Raw genomic sequence first — 27,073 nt, forward strand, 5'->3', positions numbered from 1 at the left:
CTGATAAAGATGCTCGTTTCATATCAAAGTTCTGGAAAGGACTTCAGCTTGCATTAGGCACGAGCTTAGACTTCAGCACAACTTTTCATCCTCAGACTGATGGTTAAACAGAGAGGTTGAACCAGATTTTGGAGGACATGCTGCGAGCCTGCGTGCTAGAATTTTCAGGGAGTTGGGACTCCCATTTGCATTTGATGGAGTTCACCTATAATAACAGTTATCAGGCCACCATTGGTATGGCGCCGTTTGAAGCTCTATATGGTAGGTGTTGCAGGTCTCCTGTTTGTTGGGGGAGATAGGCGAACAGAGACTGCTAGGCCCTGAATTAGTGCAGACCATCAATGCAGCCATACAGAAGATTAAAGTGCGTATGTTGACAGCACAGAGCAGACAAAAGAGTTATGTTAATGTACGGCATAACGATCTCGAGTTTGATGTGGGAGACATGGTTTTTCTGAAGGTAGCACCGATGAAGGGTGTTCTAAGATTCGAGAAGAAAGGGAAGCTAAGTCAACGTTTTGTAGGGCGATTTGAGATACTGGAGCGGATTGGCCCTGTAGCTTACCGTTTGGCGTTGCCCCCATCATTTTCTGCAGTGCATGATGTATTCCATGTCTCCATGATGGATCTCAAATAATTTAATTTTTGGGTTAAAATTAAATTATTTCTCTTAAGGAACATCAAGGACCAATTGATCTTGGAGCGTGAGACTTCTCTAGTTAAGGGCTAAAGCGTCACAACCTCGACCTAAGGTAAGTTACTTCAATGGAATGTCTGGAGTCTTTGGTCGATTGGTGATTAAGTTATGAAAATTTTGTGTTCTAACCAGTAGGACTTCGCTGCTGGGAAAGCGTGACCTTGCGGTTAGGACTCGTTGAGCAAATCTCCAGGTAAGAGATTTTACTACTAGCCCTATGAGTAGAATTAAGAGATCGGATACATTCTTAGTTATGCACATTGTTGACTAGACTGCATAACGGCATGTCAATTAATGAGGATATGATATGACATGATGATGTGATTTGATATGATGATATGATATGACATGATGATGTGATTTGATCTGATGATATGTTTTGACATGATGATGTGATGTGACATGATGATAGGATGTGACATGATGACGTGATGAAGCTATGTTATGTGTACGCTATGGTTAGGGTGCATGTTAGCTTATCCTATTAGAGTCGTACCTGCATGGTTGTCCTTTAGGATCACCACCTATTTAGGACTCCGTAGTCTGACGGGACCGCCAGTCTGACAAGCAAGTGATTCGATGGGATCCTCGCAGCCCGATTTTCTTAGTGTTTCCTCCAGGTACGCTACAGACCAATTTGTCCTAGGTGTTCCTTTGGGTCACCGAAGACCAGATTTTGTTCCTACGGGATCACATGTTGCACGTGTCAGGAACGTGCCAGTTCTTGGGTACGATTTTTAGGACTCTAATAAGAAGTTAACAGGCACCTAGCGGGACTAGTAGTGGGTCCCTTACTGAGTATTTTATACTCACTCTTTTCATTAAATTTTTCAGGCAGGGGCAGAGGTAAGAGCAAGGGCAAGCTGGCGAGCGACTAGAAGTGACCGTGGCGAGCCATAGGGATCTCTTGCTTCCGCTTTATATCCGAGTTCAGACCTTAAATGTTTGCATTTTAGTTATTCCTTATTTGTTATTTTGAGAGTTTTGATTTAATATTTTAATTAGTATAAAATTATGGTTGTAATTTCCACATTTAAAATAAGACTTTGGATGAATGAAATTTGAAAATTCTAAAATGTAGAATTTTGTTCTTGTGTGTTCTTGCGATAGAATGCATGAATATTTGCAGCAATCAAGTGAGAATTGATATGTCCTTCCTTGTGGAGTGCTTGAGGGTTGATGGAAGTTTCTAGCTTTGTCCAATCCTTAGTTTGTTAGATCATCTAAGTAATATGAATATAACCTATATCTTAGGGGTTCAAATCGAATTGGTTTTGGAGCTGTTGGGGTTGTGTTTTTTTAGTCTTGTTGTTATTAACATGATTCTTAGATCCAATGCCTAGAGTTTCATATCATAATACTTCTCATTAAATGGGGACTACGGGAGAAGATTAGATATAACTAAAATAATGCAACATACATCATTTAAAGTCCTTCCATTCTTTGGAAGCAATGACAAATCTTTCGATGGCTGTTTGAAGCTATCTTAACAATCGTCGATCGCTGTCATGATGCCATAAGTTGCCATGTTGACACAATTGAAATCACTAACGGCCAAATTAATTTGTTTTTGCATTCTTAATGTCATCCACGACTTCCTCATTGCTCTCGTAGCAAGAAAAATATCAGTTTTTAACTTGAGAACTAGTCGTCGTTGCTGTAAGAGATTTGACCAAATTTAGTTATTTTTCTGCATTTGTACATGTAAGTTTGAGAGTGTAAGTGGCTAACACTTTTAGCTCTGGGTTGCCTCTAGATTTCTACACATTAGCACATAATGATGGATTTCTAGTTTTCGGGTATATGCTTGATGCTACATCGTTTGATGTTGTCGTCGTGTTAACACCATGTGAGGAATAACATTGGAGAAAAGAAAAGAAAAAACTCTAAAACTAGCCAAAGATTCCAAGTTTGAAATTGGAATGGGTCATTTAATAGAATTGTAAGTTAATATAAAATTAATCATTTTCCTTTCTTTTTTCTTTAAATTTTAATTAATGTAACTATATCACATCTAACGAATTAAATAAATTATTTAAGTTTGATTTGATGTTTTTTATTTGGTTATTTTTATATTTTTTAATTTAATTATCAGTTTAATTATATATACATTAAACGATCTTATTTAAACGATAATATATACATTAAACATATTTACAATGCTTCATTCCTTAAGAGATTATATTATGTGAATTATCTTAATGATTGTTTTTAAATATAACAAAATATTTATAAAATTTCAGTAATTTTTCTTTTGTTAGAATTATCTATTAATATACGTCTATCTGTGTTATTAGGGATATTATCTTTCGAGTCTGATTTTTTATTTAGTTATTTTGATTTGTTGGAGTTATCTATTGATTGATTTTTTTTCTCTTCTAAAGTTTAACCAAAATCAAATCCAATCACCAACACATTGTAGTGTTATTATACATGTTAACAATTCACTTCATATTATTTATTGATAAAAATCTCAAAAGTACATAGCCCTCAAAGAAGATTTGATATAACCAAAATAATGCTGCATATATCGTTTAGAGTCTTGCCATTCTTCAAAAGCAATGACGTATCCTTCGGCGGCTGCGCGAACTTATCCTGACAGTCGTCAATCTCTGTCATGGCACCAGAAGTTACAATATTGACAGCATTAAAGTCACCAAGTGCCAAGTCCTTTTGGGCATTTTCAATGTCACCAACAACTTCATCATAGCTCTCAGCACAAGACGAATATCGTTGCTTAAATTGAGGGTTGGTGGTGGTTGTTGCAAGTGACTTGGCTAAGGTCAAAGATTTGCGAGCATTTGTATGGGCAAGGTTTAAGGTGTATACAGCCAAGCCTTTTAGATCTGCAGTGCGTGCAGATTTCAACAGACTTGAACAAAATGGCGGGTTTGAAGTTTTTGGACAGATGGTGGAAACGACGTCGTTAGATGATGCCACATTTGAAATGATGGTGAACAAAAGAACTCCAATGAGATAGACAATAAGAAGACAAGAGTTATTGGCCATTTTATTTTCTTTCTTCTTTCCTAATATTGTGTCCTCGTTGATATTGGTCATTTGATCAATACACATATATATATGTATATTGATGAAATTTAGAGAAACGGTCTTTTCATTATGGGAGGAGAAAGGAAAGTTGTTAGTTACATAATTAAACAACCTATTTTAGCCTTTTTGTTTGTTTGTTTTATCTTTAACAAGTTAAACCAAATCAATTCATGAATAATCACATTATCGTTTTTTTTTTTTTTTGACATAATTACAGCTAAGATCGATTTTATTTATTTATTTAAAAGATACAACTAATTAGATGTTAAAATTTGAATTTTCTAACCATGTATGATGCCAAAAACTTAGTGTAAAGTGTAAGTATACCGGTCAAGTTATAAAGCAATAAGATGGTGAAGAAATCAAGTATCATCATCTCGAGCCTAACCTATTCAAGAATTTTTTGGATTTTATTTAAGGAATGAAATTTAGATGTGACGTGTTTTCTAAAATAATGAAATATAAGAAAAAGTTAAAGTTTTAAATTCAAGAAACAAAGATGTTCAAATGTACTGATTTGCTTAATAATTTCATTTAACCATCGTAATCATATGACTTTTGATTCTATAATCATTAAAATGCATATTTAGTTTTGGAAAAGTTTTGTTGCCTACATTTTGTTTTAGGAAAAGATAATTTGTAACTATTGTTTCAATCTTTTTCAGTTAAATTAGTTCAAAAACACGTGCATGAATTCATGTGAAAATCACTAATTAAATTCAAATTATTTTTTAAATATGGATTTCTTTCGCATATAATAAATAAATATTATACAATATTTAATGTTGTTTTATTTACCATCAACTTTTTAAATTAGGTAATGTAACAAATTTTATTTTAATATTCTCCGATCATCTTAAAAACAGAAAGAAACTCTTCTATCTAGTACGAGGGGTTTTTTTTTAATAAGGATAAAATGGTAGTATCAAAAGGAATTTAGGAAAAAGGAAGTCGGTATCCGTATAGGACTTCCCACATTCATAATAATAATTATAATAATAATAATAATAATAATAATAATAATAATAATAATAATAATATTATTATTATTATTATTATTATTATTACATTTATTATTATTATTACTATTATTATTTAAAAATGGAAAGTAGATGCACCAATTTAACCATTATAAAAAAAGTGAAAACTTTGTTATTTGTTTTACAAATGTATAGCTTATTTCAAAGGTTACAATTTTAATCTTGATTCCTTTTTAAATAGTTTAAAATGCACCCATTAAATAGAAATTTTATAAATTTTTTAATGAAATTCAAGTTTTTGTGACCCAAAATAATGCTATATTTCTTAAAAATATGTTGTCGCAAAAGAAAAAAGGAAGTTTATAAATTAGAAATTGAATAAAAATAAAAACGGCAAGTTTGTAACCTGATCCTTGTCCTACAATTTGATTGAAATTTAAATTTTAAATTAGATGTAAATATTTTTTTTTTAAGATTGCAATTTTTAATTAGTTGAGTGCATATTTTAAAAATAAATAAAAAATAAGATTGAAATAATTGATTTTGCTTCTTATTTAGCTTGATTACCCAAATTTTAAGTTTAGCAAAAGAAAAGGTTACAAAAAATAATTTGTTACGAGTAAATGAGGAAAAACCCACATTTTATATTATTATTTATGAGACAAATATAATTACATACGATAAATTGTTTTAGGTAATGAGAAAGTAAATATGATAATTAGATATATAATTACCCAAAATTTAACTTTGGCAAAAGAAAAAGTTACCAAAAACAATTTGTTAGTAAATTAAGAAAACTCACATTCTACGTTACTATTTATGGAATATAAAATATAATTACATATGGAAAAAAGACGACACATGACAGTGGAATATTTGACCCGAGTCGTGGATTGGATTCACAACTTCAATTATGAAATAATGTTTTTATTTAACTTCTAAATATCAATGATTTTACAAACCTCCTATATCCATAAATTACATCTAATCTTTAAAACAATTTAGTCAATTCAGGATCTTCAAATATACAAGGATTTTTAACACTATTTCGTGGTCAAAGATATCATTTACGAGATTTAGAGAAAGGAGACATCGCCCTCGAGGTAAAGAAGAAGTGTTTAACTATTGATATTCTTCACTGTGAGATGTCATCGAATGTTATTTTGGTGTGTTGAATGCTCAATTTCCTATTAAAATGCCTCCATACCCGATCAAGACACAAAAATATATACCGATAGCATGTTGAACAATTTACAATTATATTAGATTGAATGATCGTCAACATGATCGATCTATTCAATAACTTTAGCAATGAATCAATGATCATCAAAGATACACATAATTTGTCTGCCAATTTGTAGAGTAATATAATTGAACTAGATGTGAGTCAACATCATCTAAGAGAAATGGCCCGAGTCAGAGATGATATTACCAATCAAATTTGGACAACATTTAAAGGATAGATTCAATTTTATGTTTATGTTATTATTTTTATTTGTGCATTGGGACTTATTTGTATTAAATGTATAAACTTTTGGTAATTTTATTTTCTATATTTAATGGAGGACATATATTTTTGTTTAATGTTTAATTGAATTAGATGTGAATAAAATAACGAGAATAAAATAAAAAATAAGTCTTAAAGAAAATCAGAAGACAAGAAACAATTTATCAAAGACATTTTTTGTTTCTGATTCTTTTTTTCAAGAAATAAGAAACATAAACAATAATCAAACACATTCATGTTTCTTGTTCTCAAAAAAGAAGAAACAGTGAATAGGAAAAAGAGAATAAGAACGTTACCAAATGAGCCCTAAGTATCTTATCTCCAAATTTCAGCTTAAAACTCTAAGAAATGCATCTTGTAGTCTTCTGAAACTCAAGACTACTCAAAATTCCTCCGAAAATGACCTTGCTCCCTTTCTTGCACTCAAGCCTTGCTCTCCTCGCCTAGTTTTGATTTGGTGACCCTACTCTGAATTTACACTCAATTTGGAAACTTTAACAAATGGCTTAAGGCAAAACGCACGAGTGGTTTGGAAGCTCTCCTCTTCTAAAGTTACCTATGTATAGTGAGTTGTGCATGCCAACCCTTTGACAATACCTTTTGGTTGCCGTAAAATGAGATGCATTTTTGCGTTATGCATGTTGTGGGAACCTGTAAACCATTTGACCAACCTGTCTTGAACGCCTACTCACCTCAACATCTCGTCCAACATAAGATTTCACACCCAAGTCTTCAAATAAAACTCCAAGTTAACCTTCTTGCTTGGTCGCACAAGCCTTCCTCATGCACAAGGCATCCTCGTCGAGTCTCATGGCCGCCTAGCTTCAATGCCTAGGCCTTCGCACAGCATCAATAGCCTATCAAGACCTTGCCCTTTCTCGCCTAAGTGTCTTTAGCCGCCTATGGAAACCTTTAGAGGTTTGCATGCCTAAGTTAACCCAACTTAAATATTGACCACCTAGCTAATTTTAAAGGGTTTCAACATTTCCTTTGGCCGCCTACCAAGTCCATCTCACCTAGCTTATATGTTTTAGAGGTTATTTTGGCCACTCTACATCTCTCGGCCACATACCTCACACAACCTTGGCTGCCTAACACCTTGTGCTTAGAGGTTTTCTCAAAAAATTAGTCGCATGTTCTAACCTCCAAACACTTAACACATGCAACACAACTCTTTCTTTGTTTGGCCACCTACTTGACACTTAGCCTCTTTTCCAAACTTTCCTCCTTCCTCAAATCAGGAGACTCATCCAATGACCCAACAATTCTAACACATCAATAATGACACTCAAACTATGTCACTTGGCTATCAACTAATTTTTCATAGTTTTTCCTTCCCACTTTCTACAAAATTTCAACCTCTTTTCTCTTTACCAACTTTTTGAAAGTCCTAAGGGTCTTTAAACCTAGGGTTTACAATGAGTCCCCAAAAGGAAGTGCCTATCCTCCTAAGAGGAGTTCACGAGAGGAGAAGGAGCCATAAGAGAAAGTAACCTTAGGACAGTTCTTAGGAGAGCTTAGAAGACCCACAGTGAAAGACCTCTGAGTGATTGAAAGTGAAACCATTTGGATTTTGAATGGACAAGTGTCATAAAAGAAACATTAGGAGCATTCATTAGTCTATTGTAAAGATAATGTAACTGATCATTGATTTATCAACTTAACAGTTCAAGAAATTTAATAGGGGTTGTTATGAGTCTGAGCATCAGTTGCAAATCATCATTCCATATAAATGGCCTAGGTCATTGGTTAAAACCATGTCTAAAGATGCTAAATATGTCTGAATGCCCTACTATTTTCTTTACTATTTAGTTTCTCATAAACATAAGACTAAATTGAGCATCAGCGTGTGTGTGGTTAGATACCACACTCGTGCTTACCCTCTTTTATCTTACTAGCACTCAAACGAATCTCCCCTGTAAAAAAAATTTTCTGGTTGATCCATTTTTTTAACATCAACATGCATACAGTAACAAAGAAACACTACAAGAAATTGAGGTTCTTCCGACTCAAAAAAAAAACATCGGAAGAACAAACATTGGGAAAGACGCATTATCCCGATGCCACTTTTCACTCGTCAGAAGAATGACCTTTTCCTGATGCTCTGATAGACTCATCAGAAAAGAGGACAACATTTCTGATGTTTGGGTGTAGGGCATCGGGAATAATAACTTATCCCAACATGGCATGCACTCGTTGGGAACTATCAGTCGGAAATTTTCAAACATTAATTATGTCAGATAAATATTTCCGACGCATTCTACATGTCATTAGGGACGTCATCAGGAGTAAGGGAAGCTCCCAACTCTATTTTGGTTCATCGGGAATGGATCAAGAGTAATGAGAGATCCCGACACCATTAGTGATTCATCAAAAATGGCATCGGGAGTAAGGAGATCTCCCAAAGGTTTCGTGTTGCGTCAGGAGTTCCCCTATAAAATAGTTGTTTCAGTTCTATGAAACACAGAACCGAAACAAAAGAGAAAAAGAAAGAGAGATCGATTCCACTGGCGAAAAGAAGAGAAGATAAACGCTCAGCCCTTGCCGCTGTGAGCCTGCAATCGTCCCTCTCCCGTCGTCTGCCATCGCACATCCCTATTTCAGGTAAGTTTAAAATCCTAAAACTTTAAAAATGTTAGTTTAGGTTTTAGTTTTCTAAAATTAATTTTAGGATTTTTAATGATGAATTAGTTTTAGGATATTGTTTAGGAATAGATTTTGGTTTTTGAAATGGGAATTTTGAATTTGAATTGAAAGGGAGGCGGGTGTTTGAGAAATTGATTTGGAGAATTGAAATTTTGAATCTGTGGGTTGAATTTGAAGAGGGGGAGGGGTTAAATTGAATATTTAAAGGGGGGGCGGGTTGAAAATTAGAGGGGAGGGGGGGTTGAATTGAAATTTTGAGGGGGGATGGGGCCAATGGCTATATACTATTGTGTTAAGAATTTTATAATATGTGTTAAGATTCGTGTTAGTTATCTTGCAGTTATGGTAGCCTTTAGTTCAATTCTAATAGTTTATTTCTTAGTAGTTTTGTAACACCCCAAACATTTGGGATGATTTAGTTTTAATTATCTTAAGTGTAATTATTGCATTTTGGATGTTTTGAATTAATTGATTTATGAATATTGGATTTTTATTAGACATTAAGAAAATATCTAATGGTGGTGGTGCTTGGGAGTTGTGTTATAATTGGATGTATTTGAGAAAACTTGATTAATTAAATTTTGGTTGTGTAATTAATTAAGTTTTGAGGATAATATAATTATTTTATTTGGATAATAAAATTTGTAGAGATATTTGTTTGAAGATAAAGGTGATTGGGTGGAAGAGAGAGAAAATTGATTTATCGGTTAAAGATAATAGTGATAGTTTATTTGGTTTAAAAAGGAGAGATTTGGTGAGTTTTAAATGAAAAGAGAGAGTGTGAAGATTTTGGGGAATGAGAATAAAGTAAAATAAAAATAAAAGGAATTATTTTTATTTAAATTGGGTTTTGGGATGTGAGAATTTAATGCTCCATCATCTTCTTCACCAAGAAGGAGAAAAAAACCCTAACCCTGACCCACCGCCGCCACCTTGTTTTTCACCGTCGGCTGCCGCGACCCACCACCCTTTTCGTTGCGCCGTCGCCTCGGTCAGCCAGTCGTTCGACGCAACCAAGCCGAAGCCAGTCGCGAACCATTCCATCTTCGTCGCCTTATTCGCTCGATCGCCGCCAGGAGTGGATCGCAGCCGTCAACTGAGCTTTCCGTCAGCTGCCATTGCAAGTTCAACTGTGTCGCCCGAACCAATCGATCTATGCAACGCTGTTGTTTACCGGGCGACAGCGTCGCCGACGAACCTTCTCCGGTCGTCATCATCACGTAGTCGACCCGCTTCAAAGTCGTCGATCGTGTATGCATCGCAGTGCAACCGGACCTGACCCACGCCTCTTCTCCGCAACCTAAACCGCACGCACTTTCGACCCGAACAACCGAACCCGACCCGCGTCTCTTCTCTGCAAACCGAACCCGAACTCGCACCTACACCCGAGCCTACTTCAGCCGCCCGCGTAAGCCGCGCATGCCTTAGCCGAGCCACCCCTGTTTTCCTAGCCGTTTGAGCCATTAACTTATTTTGGTAAGTTTTGTTTGGATTTTGGTTGTCTCTCATCAAATAACGAATTTTAGACCTTAAAAAATTTAATTATGGAGTTAATGGAATTATTTTCGTGATAGGTCATTAAGGGGATTGAACCGAAGATTTTCCCAAACCAAGGCTAAATCTGAAATATTCTACAACTTTGGGTAAGTTGAGATAAGTGGAATTGGACCCTAGGTAATAAATAATTAATTTATTAATTTTAGTCATTGGGTTCATTTGTGCTTAGGACTTGACCATTGAGGAGTTTAATTGTGACTGTTAGGAAAATTCTTTTGTGAGCTAATCTCCAGGTAAGAGATTCGACTACTAGACCTACGAGTGGAATTAAGAGGTTGCGTGTATTTTTAGTTGTGCATATTGATAACTAGATTGCATAACGACATGACAAATTAATGATGATATGATATGACATGACGATATGATATGACATGATGTTATGATATGACTTGATGATGTGATGATGATTTGTTACGTGCATGTTATGGTTAGGGTGTATGTTAGCTTATCCTATTAGAGTCGTACCTGCATGGGTGTCCTTTTGGATCACAATCTTTTTAGGACTGCGCAGTCCGACGGGACCTCCAGTCTGGCATTGACATAGACATGATTCGAGTGGTTCGACGGGATCACTCGCAGCCCGATTATCTTAGTGTTTCCTCTGGGTACACTACAGACCAGATTGTCCTAGGCGTTCCTTTAGGATAACCGAAGACCAGTTATGTTCCTCCGCGATCACATGTTGGAAGTGTTCGGGAACGTGTCAATTCTTGGGTACCACTTTCAGGACTCTAATAGGAAGTTAACAGGCGCCTAGCGTGACTAGTAGTGGGTCCCTTACTGAATATTTTATACTCACTCTTTCCATTTCTAATTTTCAGGCAGAGGCAGAGGTAAGGGCAAAGGCAAGCTGGCGAATGACCAAAAGTGACCTTGAAGAGCCATAAGGATCTTTTGCTTCCGCTTTATGTCATAGTTCAGATTTTGATGTTTGCATTTATTTTATTCTTTATTTGTTATTTTATTTCTTTAAAATTAGATAGGGCCTGAGTTAGGATTTTTGTAACGATCCAACTTTCCGGACTAAGCTGGGGTCACTACTCAGTATTAAAACTCGACCACAAAACACACAAACTCATAAAGGATCGGTTACGATTCATTAAAAACGTTTTATAATATTACAAAAGCAGTTTCGGGCCCTATTTTAAATCCCATTCACGAGAATTTCAAAATACAGTGCTCAAACCATCAAACACAAAATCACAAAACCAAATATCCTAACCGTGACTCGATCTGACAATGAAAATAAAGAGTAACAAAAATACATCAGTGGAAGCATAAAGAAAACCAGACGCGTCCATATGGCCTTCACGCATCCTTCTTGCCCCTCGTTGGTCTGCCCCTCGCTGTACCTTTACCTGAAAAGATAAAGAGGAAAAAGGGTGAGTATACGATATACCCAGTAAGGGACCCACTACTGGGCCCGTTAGGGAAAAATAGTTAACTTTCTATTCAGGGGTACCCTGCATAAACAGTCTAGTGGTTCCGTAAAACGCACACATCAGTCTCATGATCCCGAAGGATGCACGTATCAGTCTAGTGACCTCGAAGGATACACCAATCAGTCTAGTGATCCCGAAGGATGTACATATCAGTCTAGTGATCTCGGAGGATGCACATATCAGTCTAGTGATCCCGAAGGATACACATATCAGTAAGGTACACTACCCCATAGATGAAGCTAACCGTTACCTCTCAGTCCATACTAAACTGTCCACAACAGTCACACTCCGACAACGTTCATATTACAATTTCGCCATAGGCTTCGCCAGTCAGATAGTATAGGTTTAAACAATTATATCCTCAGTTGCTATATGCGTATCCAATTCACACATCATTGTGATATTCCTTAGATCCAGTCAACTAGTCAAATCAGAATTGGACTCATAGTCCTTCCACGATATAACTCCATAACCAATATCCCGACAATAGACTACCACATACCTAACCTTAAGACTTTAAAGTCCATCGACATACAATTCCAGTTCACAACGTAGCCCATTAACATAACTATAATACACAAAACATCCGGGCATCGGTGTCTCTCCGTAAACATCTCATTACACACAATGGCACAGAAGCTACAACTAGCGGTCACGCTACCTTTAATCAGACAAGAGCATATAAGCGATATATATTGGTCAAACATGCGTCAATTCATTCAGTACTGTTATCAACATAAAATCCCCTGTGGATTACTACGTTTCTAGCCTCGATCTGAGGTCCAATAGTAAGAAATCCCTTACCTGAAACTTGGTTATGCCCCTTGATCGAGTCCACGCTCAACGAAATCCACCTAAACGAAAACACAAGGGTTTAAACGATGACCCTAGTAAGAGTCATTTTTAAATGGTCCTAAGAAACATCCGTTGACTTACCCGAGTAAAGGAGAGCTATCTCCAATTAAGCCTGCCGCGGAACCCGAGAACTTGAGCATCAACTCCCTAATAAATTCAAGGAACGAAAGGTAGGACTATGTCTTACTCCAAAAATCTAAACTCGAATTGGTTATAGCAACATTAAGAAATTCACCAAAATAATCCTTACCGAAGACTCACCGTGACCCGAAGTGGAGGAAAGAAGGCTTAGGTGGCTCGGTGAACATGGAGCTCGGCTTGGCTTGGAGGTGATCGGCTCGGCTCGGCTCGCGGCTTGGGTTGGTCAGTTCGCGGCTCGGCTCGGCTAGGATCAGCTTGCGGCTCGGCTTAGATCGCAGCTCAGCTCGGCTTACGGGTCGGCTCGATCCTCAGCTCGGCTTGGCTCGACTCAACTTGCGGCTCAGCTCAACTAGCGGCTTGCGGCTCGCTCGAAACACCCGGCGCACACGTGAACGGCTAGCCTTGGCTGCGCGCGACGACGGAAAAAATTTCACACGGCGACAGTCTGCGATTTAGCCCGAATCTTCTGGGCTGCACCGGACGACATACTAAGGAAGGGATGTCACTTGCGGTAGAGACAGAGACGGTCGGCAGATCCATGGTTGTGTGAGACAGGGAGGTGGATCGAAAAGGGGGCGGCCGCAACGGCTGTTCGATGCGGAGACGGAGACGACGACGGGCGACAACCCTAGAGATGGAGACGGAGACGAAGTCGGAGACGGGGACGGAGGTGGAGATGCGGGCTGAAAAGAAATGGATGGAGAGACGGCGGCGGCGGCGGCGGCGGCGGCGGCGTCGGCTTCGTGAAGCTGAAGACGAAGAAGGAGAAGGAGAAGCGGATGTGGGGCGCGCGCGTACTAGGGTTTTTAAAAAAAAAATATATATATATATATTAAAATAATAATAACAATAGTAATAATAATAATAATAATAATAAATAATAATAATAATATAATTAATATTATATTATTATTATATTAATTTACACAATATTAAATTTAAAGAAATTCATATCCCTAAATTTCTTTTTTTCCCTCTTCAAAACCAACCAAGAATTTACACCAAAGTTTTAAATTTCTGAAAATTTACATAAAATGATAAAATTTACCTCAAAAAATTCGAGGCGTTACATTCTTCCCTCCTTAAGGAACTTTCGTCCTCGAAAGTTTTATTCCTCGAACAATTCGGGATAACGGGACCTCATGTCATCTTCTCGCTCCCATGTAGCCTCTTCGACCCGGTGATTCTGCCATAAGACTTTAACCAAAGGAATTTCTCTATTCCTCAACATTTTCACCTCCCTAGCCAGCACCTCAACGGGTTGTTTTGTATAGCTCAAGTTTTCATCAATCTCTAATGGCTCGTAATCCACTACGTGGGATGGATCTGGCACGTACTTCCTCAACATAGAAACATGGAACACATCATAAACTGCCGAGAGTGATGGTGGCAACGTCAAGCGATACGCTACAGGGCCAATTCGCTCCAGAATCTCAAACGGCCCAACAAAACGGGGACTCAACTTTCCTCTCCTTTCAAATCGTAAGACACCTTTCATAGGTGCTACCTTCAAGAACACCTTGTCCCCCACATCAAACTCAAGATCCTTTCGTCTCACATCCACATAACTCTTCTGCTCTGTGCGGTATGCATACGTGATCTAATTTTCTGTATCGCTTCGTTAGTAGACTAAACTAACTCAAGACCCATCAACCTCTGCTCACCCACATCACCCCAACAAACAGGGGATCTACAACATTTGCCGTACAAGGCCTCAAATGGTGTCATGCCAATAGTAGCCTGAAAACTGTTATTATAAGCAAATTCCATCAAATGCAAGTGAGAGTCCCAGCTACCTGGAAATTCCAATGTACACGCTCGCAACATATCCTCTAAAACCTGGTTCAGACGCTCAATCTGACCGTCAGTCTGTGGATGGAAAGCTGTACTAAAGTCTAACCTCGTGCCCATAGCAGTCTGCAAACCCTTCCAGAATTTGGAAGTGAAACGGGCATCTCTATCAGAAACAATCGACACTGGCACTCCATGTAGTCTCACTATCTCAGACATGTACAACTGTGCCCACTTACTAGTGGTATAGGTGGATTTACCCGGAACGAAGTGCGCTGATTTGGTAAGCCTGTCAACCACCACCCAAATCACTATAAAACCCCTCAGAGTTCTTGGCAGTCCTATAATAAAATCCATGGACACGTTTTCCCACTTCCATTTCGGTACGCTCAAGGGTTGTAATAAACCCGCTGGTTTCTGCCTTGGTGCCTTAACATGCTGACACACCAAGCATTTACTAACAAATTCTGCCACCTCTCTTTTCATATTAAGCCACCAATAAACCCGCTTCAGGTCCTGATACATCTTCGTACTACCCGGGTGCATGGAAAATGGGGAATTGTGAGCCTCAGATAATAATTCTGTTTTAACCGCACTATCTGATGGCACACAGAGGCGCCTCTCAAACAAAAGTCCACCATGAGAGGATATGGAGAACTCAACAGCTTGCCCTACCTCTGCTAGGCCACGCTTCTCAACCAAATAAGGATCGTTACTCTAAGCATCAATGATCTTTTGCCTCAAAGTCGGTTGTACCGTCAATTGGGCTAACTGCATAGTGACTACCTCTACTGACACTACAATCTCAGCCCTCTCAAGATCTCGATGCAATGGGGCATGTCGGGTAATAAATGCTGCTGAATGTGATACCTTTATACTAAGATCATCAGCTACCACATTTGCCTTACCTGAATGATACAGTATCTCACAATCGTAATCCTTCACTAACTCAAGTCATCTTCGCTGTCTCATATTCAATTCCTTCTAAGTAAAGAAGTATTTCAAGCTCTTATGATCCGTGAAGATCTGTATCTTTTCACCATACAAGTAATGCCTCTATATCTTCAATGCAAAAACCACTGCTGCCAACTCTAAATCGTGTGTAGGGTAATTCTGCTCATGACTCTTCAACATACGAGAAGCATAAGTGACTACCTTACCTTGCTGCATCAATACACAACCCAAACCCTTCTTAGAAGCATCACTGTAAATCACAAAACTGCCTTAACCATCAGGTACAGTAAGAACCGATGCAGTAACTAGCTTCTGTTTAAGGTTCTAAAAACTGTCCTCACATGCCTTGCTCTAAACAAAAGGAGCTCCCTTCCTGGTCAATTGAGTAAGAGGAGTAGCTATACAGGAAAAGTTCTCCACAAACCGTCGATAATAACCTGCTAAACCCAGAAAGCTACGAACCTCACTGACTGTGGAAGGTCGGGGCCAACTAGTGACTGCCTCTATCTTAGCTGGATCCACAGAAACTCCAGCCTTAGAAACCACATGGCCTAGAAAGGACACCTGCTTCAACCAAAACTCACATTTTGAGAACTTTGCATACAATTTATTATCCTGAAGGGTTTGTAGAACCATACGTAAATGTTCCTCATGCTCGACCTCCGTCTTGGAATATATCAAGATATCATCAATAAACACGATCAGAAAAGTATCTAGGAACTCCCTAAACATTCTGTTCATCAAGTCCATAAACACTGTCGGAGCATTCGTCAAACCAAAAGACATCACAATAAACTCATAGTGTCCGTATCTGGAACGAAAGGTCGTCTTCGGTACATCACCATCCTTAATCCTTAGCTGATGATATCCCGATCGAAGATCAATCTTAGAGAACACTGTAGCTCCCTGTAACTGGTCAAACAGGTCGTCGATCCTGGGCAAGGGATATCTGTTCTTAACGGTTACCTTATTCAACTCCCTATAGTCAATGCATAGGCGCATCGATCCATCCTTCTTCTTAACAAATAGAACTGGCGCACCCCAAGGTGACACACTCGGTCAAATGAAGCCCTTATCAAGTAATTCTTGTAACTGCACTTTCAGTTCTTTCAATTCTGTTGGGGCCATTCTGTATGGGGCCCTGGATATAGGAACCGTGCCCGGCTCCAGCTCAATGGCAAACTCAATCTCTCTGTGAGGCGGTAACCCTGGAAGTTCTTCTAGAAAGACATCCGGATAGTCCTTTACCACTGGTTCCGATGACAGGGATACATCAACCTCTCTAGTATCCACCACGCTCGCTAAGATACTCCAAGTACCCTGACTGAGCAGTTTGCTGGCTCTCATGGCTGAGATTACCTTAGGTAACGACCTTGACCCTTCTCCCTTAAATTTAAAACTGGCCAACGAGGGAGGGTTAAACGCTACCTCCTTACGGGAACAATCTATGCTGGCATGGTTAGCGGCTAACCAATTCATACCCAGAATTACATCAAAGTCGAGCATGTTCAGGACTAACAACGTTACTTCAATCACGTGGCCTACTATCTCAAAGGGGTATTTTGGTCATTTGACCAACTTAAGTCAGAGTAAAACTTTAACTTTTCTTAGCCAAAAGTTAACTTTTTGATTTTTTACTAATTTTCCCGTCTTGAATAATTCTAACCTCTCGAGTATGAATCCGTATTCATTTCTCTAAAATTCAAATCATATTTGAATATAAATCCGGTCAAAATTCAAAGTTAAAAATCAACATGTTGACTTTTACAACTTTGACTGTTTTCTAAACTTTTCAATCTTTTAAATATGAATCTATATTCATATTTATTTAAATCATATTTAAACACAAAATTTAAAGTTTATTTCTACCGACTTATATCTTATATATTTGTCGGTTTCTCTCCCTTATCTTTATTCGAACAATTGGAATTACTTCAACATACTTGTTCTTAGTTGAATCCATATGAACTAGTAGGGGAACCTAATGGACCTATAGATCATGGGCTCCAACGATTTGAGATTAACTGGCTAAACTCTTTTAGACCAAAGTTAATCAACATTTGTTAACTAAAGAGTCATTCCACTAAAGACTCTTAGTTGGACTCCCCTCACTATAGATATATTTCTGTCCACCTGATATAACCATGATGGGTAAGTTGATCCTTTACAGGTTGTTCGTAATCTTGGCTGAATCAAAAATATCGATTTACCCTCGAAATTACATCTTGCTCCTTAAGACCCACTGATCCACTATTGAACAATTGGTTTAAGGTCCAATCTATAAACCAAAATCCTTCTCGGACCAATGAGAAGGTGGGGCCCCTTGTTCAAAACTTGGATTCAGTCCTTAAGGGAACAACCTATCTACTATCCCAGAAGTGGGTAGGAGTGAATTCCATCTTGCACCCTATGTCCCTAGCTATCCACTCGGTCTTACCCCTAAAATGGAAGGCTTATTGGGCCAGCGATGTTGAGCTGCCCTCAACTATACAGATCTAAGGATACTATGAATGAACAGAAGTTCATAGTTAGCTCAAGATTAAGATCAAGTTACCTAGGTCATCATAATTGAAATAGTCAGTTTATAGTTTACGATGTTATAACTAAAAGTGACTACTTCGTGGTTCCAGTCTTATGCAAACCATTTACATAGGACGCCCCCACTCCCATGTCTATACATGAACGATTCAGGATTACATTGTTTGTACTAACTACAGAAAGGGCTGCATCCATAGTGTTTATCAAGAATAAGGCACCCAACCTTATTCATACACTATAGACCATTTGGGCTATTAACTTGAACTTAATCCATGTTTATATCTCTACATAAAGTTCAAGTACATATGACAAACTCAGTAAAATAGCCTCGGGACCTTAATTTATTGGTTTTAAGATTATAGCATTCAACAATAAATTTTAACGAATCAAATAACAAAGTATGAGTTTTAGGACACAAATTTCAACACTACAGTATTAGATCGATCATCCTAGATTGAATATGAGATTGATCGAGTTTTATTTTCCTCAAATCTATGGATCTCATTATACTGTAGAAATTAAACGTGTTAAATAATTTTTTTGTGATTTGATGACGTTTTATAGTTCAAAATCAAGTACAATAGAAGAACCTCAACGTTCTACATCTACATCTTATTCGACTTCAAAGCGAGATGGAAGTAGTAGTAAAACTTCTCTTGTTAATAGGAAAGATCGCAACCTTAAGTTTGAAGAGTATGTTAGTAATGTGGAGAATGATGTTAACAATGTCAAAACAGAGCTTGATCGTTATTTGGATGAGTCTCTTTTACCGCAAACTGAAGACTTTAACATTTTGCAATGGTGAAAATTGAATGAAGTCAAATATAATGTTTTGTATGAAATTGCAAAGGATGTTCTAGTTGTTCCCTTCACTACTGTTGCTTCTGAATCTGCATTTAGTATTGATGGTAGACATGTGGGTCCACATCGTTCTCAAATTCATGAAAACTTATTGGAAGCTTTGATGTGTACTAAAGATTGGCTATGGGGGAAAGTATGAGTTAATACTAGTGTTTAGATTATTTAACAAACTTTTACTAACTATGATTTGAGATCTAATTTTTCTTGTACATGACTCACATGGATAAGCATACTCCTATTGATGCTAAAGTGTTGGAAAATGTTCTTCACGATCGAGACTTAGACGATGATGTAAGTAATAAGTTTGCATATTACTATTATTTTTTGAATATTTATCCATACTAGTTTGTATAATATCTTTTTCAGTAACCATTTCCTACAAAGGTGGATAAAATTCGTTGATGGCTTAGGTCGACTTTGGCTATGTTGTGAACCTTTTCCTACCATTTTCTAAAAAGTATATGTCTTGTGCCTTGAATAGTTATTTTGTAAACTTCACTTGAAAACTTTGGTGTAATTGAACACTTTGTTAGAATAGTTATTGATTGATGATCTTTGAATTTTTTTTATGAATTTTTGAGTTTTATGAATGGATTTTTACATGCTTCTTATAATAGTTGAATTTTTCATAATATTCTATCGAAAACAAAACATTGGAAATCTATACATATTTCAAAAAAATGTGGAATGAAAAATGAGATAAAAACTATAAAAAAAAAACAAAATGGAAAATATTTTCATGTGGGGAACCCAATCCCCGCGAAATTCCCGCGAGGAATCCTCGCCCCGTTCCCCATGGGGAAATTGGCAGGGACAAGGAATGAAATAGGGAGACGGGGACAAGGACAAAAAGTGGCATCCCTGCCTTGCCCCGCCCCGCTTCGTGGACATTAAATATAGATGAAGATACAACAAACATATTTCAGGACTTATTGAATGAAACACGTAATGAGTTGTACCCCGGTTGTTCTGAATTTTTATCCTTGAATTTCTTGGTTAAGTTGAAGCATGTGAAATTCCCGAGGTACACGTGGTTCTGGAGGGGGCGACTCACTTCTAGGTACAAGTGGTACATGTGAATTTCACACGTAGGTGTAGAAGTAGGTCACCCCGTCCGCCTACGTTCATCCTAGAGGTCGCCCCGGTTGTTCTACTTTGTCATGGTTAATTATGATTTCAATTTTTAAAATGTATAAGAAATAAGCAATATAATTGTTTTCATGTAGGAGCAATCACGGACGAACAAGGCTGCTAGATAGAAGCAGCCTTATAATCATAGCAGCGGGTCAAAGTCGTTTCTATAACGACAGCACGAGCTCATTGAGCAAAGAGTGGAGTCGGTCGACCGTGTGAAGTTGTTCCGGCAAACACACATTCGAGACGAGATGCTCGTGTCCCAAGCTACGGAGGATGTGCATATAAGTTATTTAACCAATACTTCTGCTCTTATTTGTCCTCTTTAATATATAATATATTTTTTACTTACTTAGATAGTTTCTAAATTTGTTGCAGCATCAAATGTTAGAACTCTAGTCCCAGCCTACCCTAGAAGGTAATCAGCCACTCTCTCGGGATGAGATATGCGAGACAGTGTTAGGTAGACGACCGGGCTACTCAAAAGGCCTTGGTTGGGGACTCAAGCCAAAGGCCCACAAGACGATTAGTGCGAGCAGTTCCATGACGTTATGTCCGTACTCCACAGTAGAGCTTCAATTACAAGCTAAGCTTGATCAAGCTATGCAACGGATTGAAGAATATACAAGAAATCACAAAGCGTTAGTTTTAGAAGTGGAATGAATGCAGAAGCTGATAGAAGACATGACTCGGGCACAGCAAGGACCACCACTTGATCCCTAGCTTTGCGGTACGTATATATGTTTCCATTATTCTTAAGTTTTTGAAATGACAGTATACAGTGAGGATATGCATATATGTGTACTAAACTTAGCCACTTTTGTATCATTGTAGGACCCACAATGTAGAATGGCGTACGAGGCTCATTAGGAAACGTACGGCTTTCTTTGAGCTTTTTTTTAACGAGGAATATTTTTTATTTGTATTATAAACACTGTTACATTTTTTAACTTTTTTGTATTATGAACATTAAATTTTTAGTTGAATTTGTGTTTGTATTTCGTAATTTACTAATTTATTTTGAATTTTCTTTAATTCGATCAAAAAGAATGTGAATATTTCAAGAAATAGAGACTCGATTGAAAAACATTACAGGAAAATATTTTAGGAAAATAAATAAAAATTACATATTTAAAATATTTTCTGACATAGTACGAACGTCGGGAATATGCTGCAAACGTCATGTCGGGGATAGTTATTCCTGATGCATGGACGACGTCAGATATAAACACGTCGGAAGTAGTTTTTCTGATGCATAGATGACATCAAAACTTTAGACGTCGGAAATTACTTATTGCCGACGCATTAAAGACGTCGGTAAAGAAGACGTCGAGAGGAGGTTATTTCCGACGCCTTGTTGGTGACGCGCCAGGAATCTCTCCCGACGCGTTTCTTCCGAAGGTCTTTTCGACGTCTTTACCACTTTCGCCGACATTTTTGTACGTCAAGAGTCTCCCCACTTCTTGTAGTGAAAAGATTTAAAAGAGTGATAATATAGTTAATTATGGATTATAATAGTTAACAATACACATTATTATAAGTAAAGGGTTTAAACTACTATAGCCTAAATATGGGTGCCTTATTACAAGTCGGGCCCAATGTAGCCAAATTTTTCATAATTGTTCTAATGTACTTCAATTTTACACAAATGTAGAGCCCAAATGACCAAACTACACACATTTATTATTAATAATATATTAAAGAAATAAAAAATGAAATAAGGAAAGTGGACTATTAATTATTTAATATATTTATTTTCATTAAATTTTAATATTTTCATTTATTAGATATCCTATATAAATATGGTATATATTTAATTCAATTATGGTAAGATTCTAATCAAATTTTTCCTCTAATTATTTTTCTTCGGTGATGTTAGACATAATACAGTATATGATGTATATCATTCAGTCTCTTAGTGATCTATTTGAAGTTCTCTCTATTTCTTTCTTTCTCCTAACTTGCTTTTTTTCTCTTTTAGTTTCCTTCTCTTTTTTTCTTTATTTTCTTCTTTTCTTCTTTTATTGTTCCATCTTCATTCAGTCTCTTCCTTTTCTTTGATACCTATATTTTTATATAAATTTGTACTTTTACATAATATAAAATTTGTTACAAACTTATAATACAGTGCAAAATATGCACACATACATTGTTATCTAATATTATGTTAAATATACAGGGGTATATAATGATCTATCTAAATTAAAAACAGTTTCAGTCACAATAAGATTTTACAAATTAACTTCTGAAATATGAAAATCAATGCAAAAATTGATGAAATATAATAAGTATATATCAAAAATTATCAAATTACGCGATATATATAAAAAACAATGCACAACAAAAGAAAATGTGTGGTATATATACTTGACTGAAAGAAATATGCACTCTCCGGAATAACTTAAAATAGATTACCGGAATAAGAAAGATAGGACAAAGAGAGAGATCGGAAAGGAGATAAAACAAACGGATAAAGTGATCGGCGAAAGACACTGGAAAGGTGGAAGAAGATGGTGAAATTAGGATGCCAGATGAAATTCAATCAAGAGAAATTTATTAATTTTGTAGAAATTCTTTAATATATTATTACCATAATTGACTCAATTTTATATCATATTTAAATTGGATCTCTAATAAATAATATCCTATAATTAAATGAAGATAAAAATATTATTTATTTAATACATTAAATAGGTAAGTTATAAGATACATAATAAATGTGATATAATATAATTATGGTATTGTATTATATATATATATTCAAAAATATATATTATTTATAATTAATATGATGGATAAAATGGTCAATAAAAACCTCAAAATATTATTTAAGAAGATAAAAAAATTTTGAAATATTTGTATAAAATCATATCTAATGTGTTTTCTCTTAATATTTATATAATTAAAACCCCAAACATTAGAGTTCACAAGAAGAGCTCAGTGCACTAACTTAAAGTTGGCCCAAACAATCTCTTAGAAGTTAGAACTAATCTTTAATTAGATAAAAGATAAATTTTCATAAATATAACAAACTACTAAAATATTTACGGTCCATGTAACAAAATGCATAAAGTTAATTATTTTTTAAATATTTCAGGTTTGCCCTTCCATCTTTCTTCTCTCATCCGCTGCTATTTTTTTCTATCGATCTTTCTTCCTTTCCTCTTCTTTTTTTTCTACAATTTCTTTCCATCGTCTTTCTTTTTTTTTTCTCTTATTTTTTCATGTCATTTAGATTTGAGTAACCAAATCTGATTTCTTTCTAACGTCTTTTTCCTTTTTCTCTTCGTTTTTTTGTTGTGATTTCTTTCCATCGTCTTTTTTCTTTTCCTTCCTTTTTTTTACGTCGTTTAGATTATGATAACTATATCTAAAAGATCGTGTATAAAGAATCTTGAAAAAAAATGAAGTAGCCAAATCTAAACGATCATCTACAAAAGAATTAAAAAAAATCGTTTAGCCAAATCTAAACGGTTGGTACCAAAGAACCTTGAAAAAATAAACGATCATGTACCAAAAGAATCTTAAAAATTTTTGTTTGGCCAAATTTAAACGATCGTATACCAAATAATCTTGAAAAAATAAACAATCGTGTACTAAATTTTGCAAAAAAGAAATCATTTAGATTTGGGGATCGCGTAGCCAAATATAAACGACCGAATCTAAACGGTCCTCTAACCAAATCTAAACGATCGTATAACCAAACTAAACGATTGTGTAACCAAATTAAACGATAGAATTGAAAAAATAAATCTTTTAGATTTGGCTATCCAAATCTATAAACGGTCAAATCTAAACGATCGTGTACCAAACAATAGCCAAATTTAAACGATTGTGTACCAAGTATATTACGCGCGTTGTTGACGGGACATTTTTAGTATTTTCCATTGTGGGCGTGTGGGAACTTTTCATTTTTAGTATTTTCCATTGTGGGCCTGTGGGAACTTTTCATTTTCGGAAGTGTTCTATACGGTGTAAACATTGTCGCTTTGCTATATTTTTTAAAAGATCCCTATATTAAATGGTTTAATTTTTAGTTAAATTTCAAAAACATAAACAACTTTTTTAAAACTACGTTATTTAGTTTTTAAATTTTGGCTTCGTTTAAAGTAAAAAGTAGATAACAAATGAAGAAATTTGGAGGTGGAAAAAATAATATTTATAGCTTTAATTTAAAAAAATAATAAAAAAAATAATGATGACTGCCAAATGAAACAAAAAATTGTAGGGTGAACGATGTCTTAGTTTATGTTGTAGGTGAAATTTTGAACCTCAGTATTTTGAATGAAACTCTACATCTATTTTGACTATGAAATCAAGAAGTTATAATTAGATAAAGATGAAATTGTGAAAGAAAAGAAAAAAGAGGATGTCAGTGGCATTATTTTGTTTTCATGTCCTTTAGGAAAAAGAGTAATTGCAAGACAATTACAAGTCATTGAAAGAGAGTTGTCGATATCTTTCAATTTTTGGTTACCAAAATTTCATTTGTTTCCTTCTTTCCTTCTTTCACACACACCACTTGTATCTTGTTTTGTTCTTCCCTTATTTTCTCATATCATAGATTTTTGAAGCCATCATTTCATATGCTTCAATGACCCACCAAATGCCCACTTCTTCTTCTACTCTCCTCTTCTCAACAAACCTCACAACAAATATAAGCAATCAAATCTAAAATATCAATAGGTATAGTACAATATAAAAGAATATGTAAATATACCCAAAAATTTAGCTCCGATTTTCAAATGTCTATCAATAATAAACCAAATTGTTAATAGAAATTTGTTGGTCTATCACCAATAAGAGTTTGTCAATTATAACTATATTTACGATCATTTTCAAATATTGTTACATGCTTTATTATTAACTTTGAATGTACTATCCATTAAATTAACCTAAAAAATTATAATATTTAAAAAGATGAATGCAAATTACGAAACTTGGAGTTAATATGACAAAAAAAAGTTTAGTTTCTCAACAAATGTACAGAACAGAAAAAAAATACGAATTTTTTATAATAAATATGATTACAGTTAGAATTATTTAAGATTAATGGATGGAGTAGAACTCAACATATGTCAATACAAGAGATTTTGTAAACAATATATATATATATATATATATATATTTATATATAAGTTTAAAAGTATAGCTTCCTCTCTTTTGACTTGAAAATTGTTGGGACTTCACATTCTCATTATCATCATTTGATCATTAATTAATATACTTTAAACATTGTTTTGTCACTTCATTAAAAAATTTGATGTGTACTTTTTCACCAAAATCAATCCCTACCTCTCCTCTCCACCTAAAACCTCATGCATGCATGCATGCATGAACTTAATTTCTCAATCAACCTAACATCACATCTTTTCCAAACCTCTTCCCTAGTTTTCAGAAAAAAAAAAAAGCATGAGACTGAACCCAAATTCAAATGTTGCACGAGAAAAGTACTGCCTGTTAAATTTACCTATAAGTATGAGAACCAAACAATCTAGCTAAGAATCAAATATGATAATATATAAGTTTTTTTTAATTGGATAGACAACAAAAATATGATTACAAGCAATCTCACGACTTTTAAGATAACAATATGATTACGTTATCAAACAAACCGGATGTGTTGAAGAATTTGATGTATGATAGAAGAGTAATCAAAATAAAATTCAGAAAAGAGTGGAGCAGTACTACAAGAAAAACAGCTAACCAAGTGGGGGACCCAAGAGGGAGAGAAAGAGGCTTTGGGAGTGTGGAGAAGTAATTGTGTATGTCTTTATTTGCCATAATTAAGTTTTGACGTCTTATGAGTCTTTAAATGCCCATTGATGGGTCTGAATTATTTGCCTGAACTAACTTTTCTTCATTTGACACTTTGATGTTGACTACCAAACAAAATCCCATTAATCATCTCTTGTAAATTTATCTTTTTCTACATACCTTTTTCTTTTTCTTTTGCATATTTACTTTATCTCCGTCTTCCCCTTTTATTTGTAATTTAAGCACATTTACCATTTATTCCCATCTCTAACATCAAAAATTAATGAGAGTTGTTTGAGATCAAAGTTTCAAACTTTAGTACGTCTATAGCGTTTAAACACATAGTTTGAAAATGTAAGTAATAGTATAGAGAGTAATCTACTCCTTATTTAGTTCAAGAAGTCTATGGATCTTAATACTAAAAGCTTTAATTTTATTATTTATCAACTCCTTATATTATAAAATGATATGGGTTTAACATAAAATGAAGTATCAGTTATTGTTTTCTAATTTCACACGTCCTTACTTCTTATTATCTCATTCCTTATCCCAAACACATCTTAAGTGTTAGGTCAATAGCTAAGTCTTATTGACAAAGGCTTTATATCCATTGAATCCTAAGTGACTAAAGGAGGTTTGGAGCATGTATTTACCATTGAGCTAATTACAATTATTGGTATTATGTTTTTTTTTCTACATGTATTATATAAGAGCATAAAGTTAATTGGGAGGGGTCGAGCCCCTTTAGGCCATGCTAAATCCAATGATGTCTCTATCATCAAAGGTGCAATATCCATTTGAGTGATTTTAAAGCTTGCAACCTCAAACACTACGTCAATATTGGTGCCACCAATATGACACATCCAAGTAGATATCAAATAACGATTAGTCCAAACGTTAGTACTCTTACATATTGGCCCAAACACATTTGTAAGATCTAAGAAGAACTTCATTCACATGCCCAAAACTCTAACTAGATGCATATATAACAACAAATAACAAAGACTTCCTTATGTTTGCCAGCATAATTAACTAAAGTAATTAATTAAAGAGGTTGGTATGCTAATTATTGTTGATGACTTAATTATTATTTTTATATATACGATCATGTGCAATCTTTTGAATCAAATTAATGCAATGGAGACTTGGAGAAATTATTGTT

General features: G+C 35.5%; 1 protein-coding gene across 1 annotated transcript; it reads right to left on the reverse strand.

Annotated features, from left to right (window-relative positions):
- Window positions 1–201: 201 nt before the first annotated feature.
- LOC127143951 (pectinesterase inhibitor-like) lies at window positions 202–3,706 on the reverse strand. The gene is made up of 2 exons (XM_051079260.1): window positions 3,244–3,706; window positions 202–320 (listed from the first exon to the last, which is right to left on the reverse strand). Exons 1-2 carry the CDS (start codon window positions 3,704–3,706, stop codon window positions 202–204), a joined length of 582 nt encoding a protein of 193 aa, XP_050935217.1.
- Between the last annotated feature and the right edge of the window lie 23,367 nt (window positions 3,707–27,073).

This window comes from Cucumis melo, chromosome 11 (assembly GCF_025177605.1).
Source record: "Cucumis melo cultivar AY chromosome 11, USDA_Cmelo_AY_1.0, whole genome shotgun sequence".
NCBI classification, from domain to species: Eukaryota; Viridiplantae; Streptophyta; class Magnoliopsida; order Cucurbitales; family Cucurbitaceae; genus Cucumis; species Cucumis melo.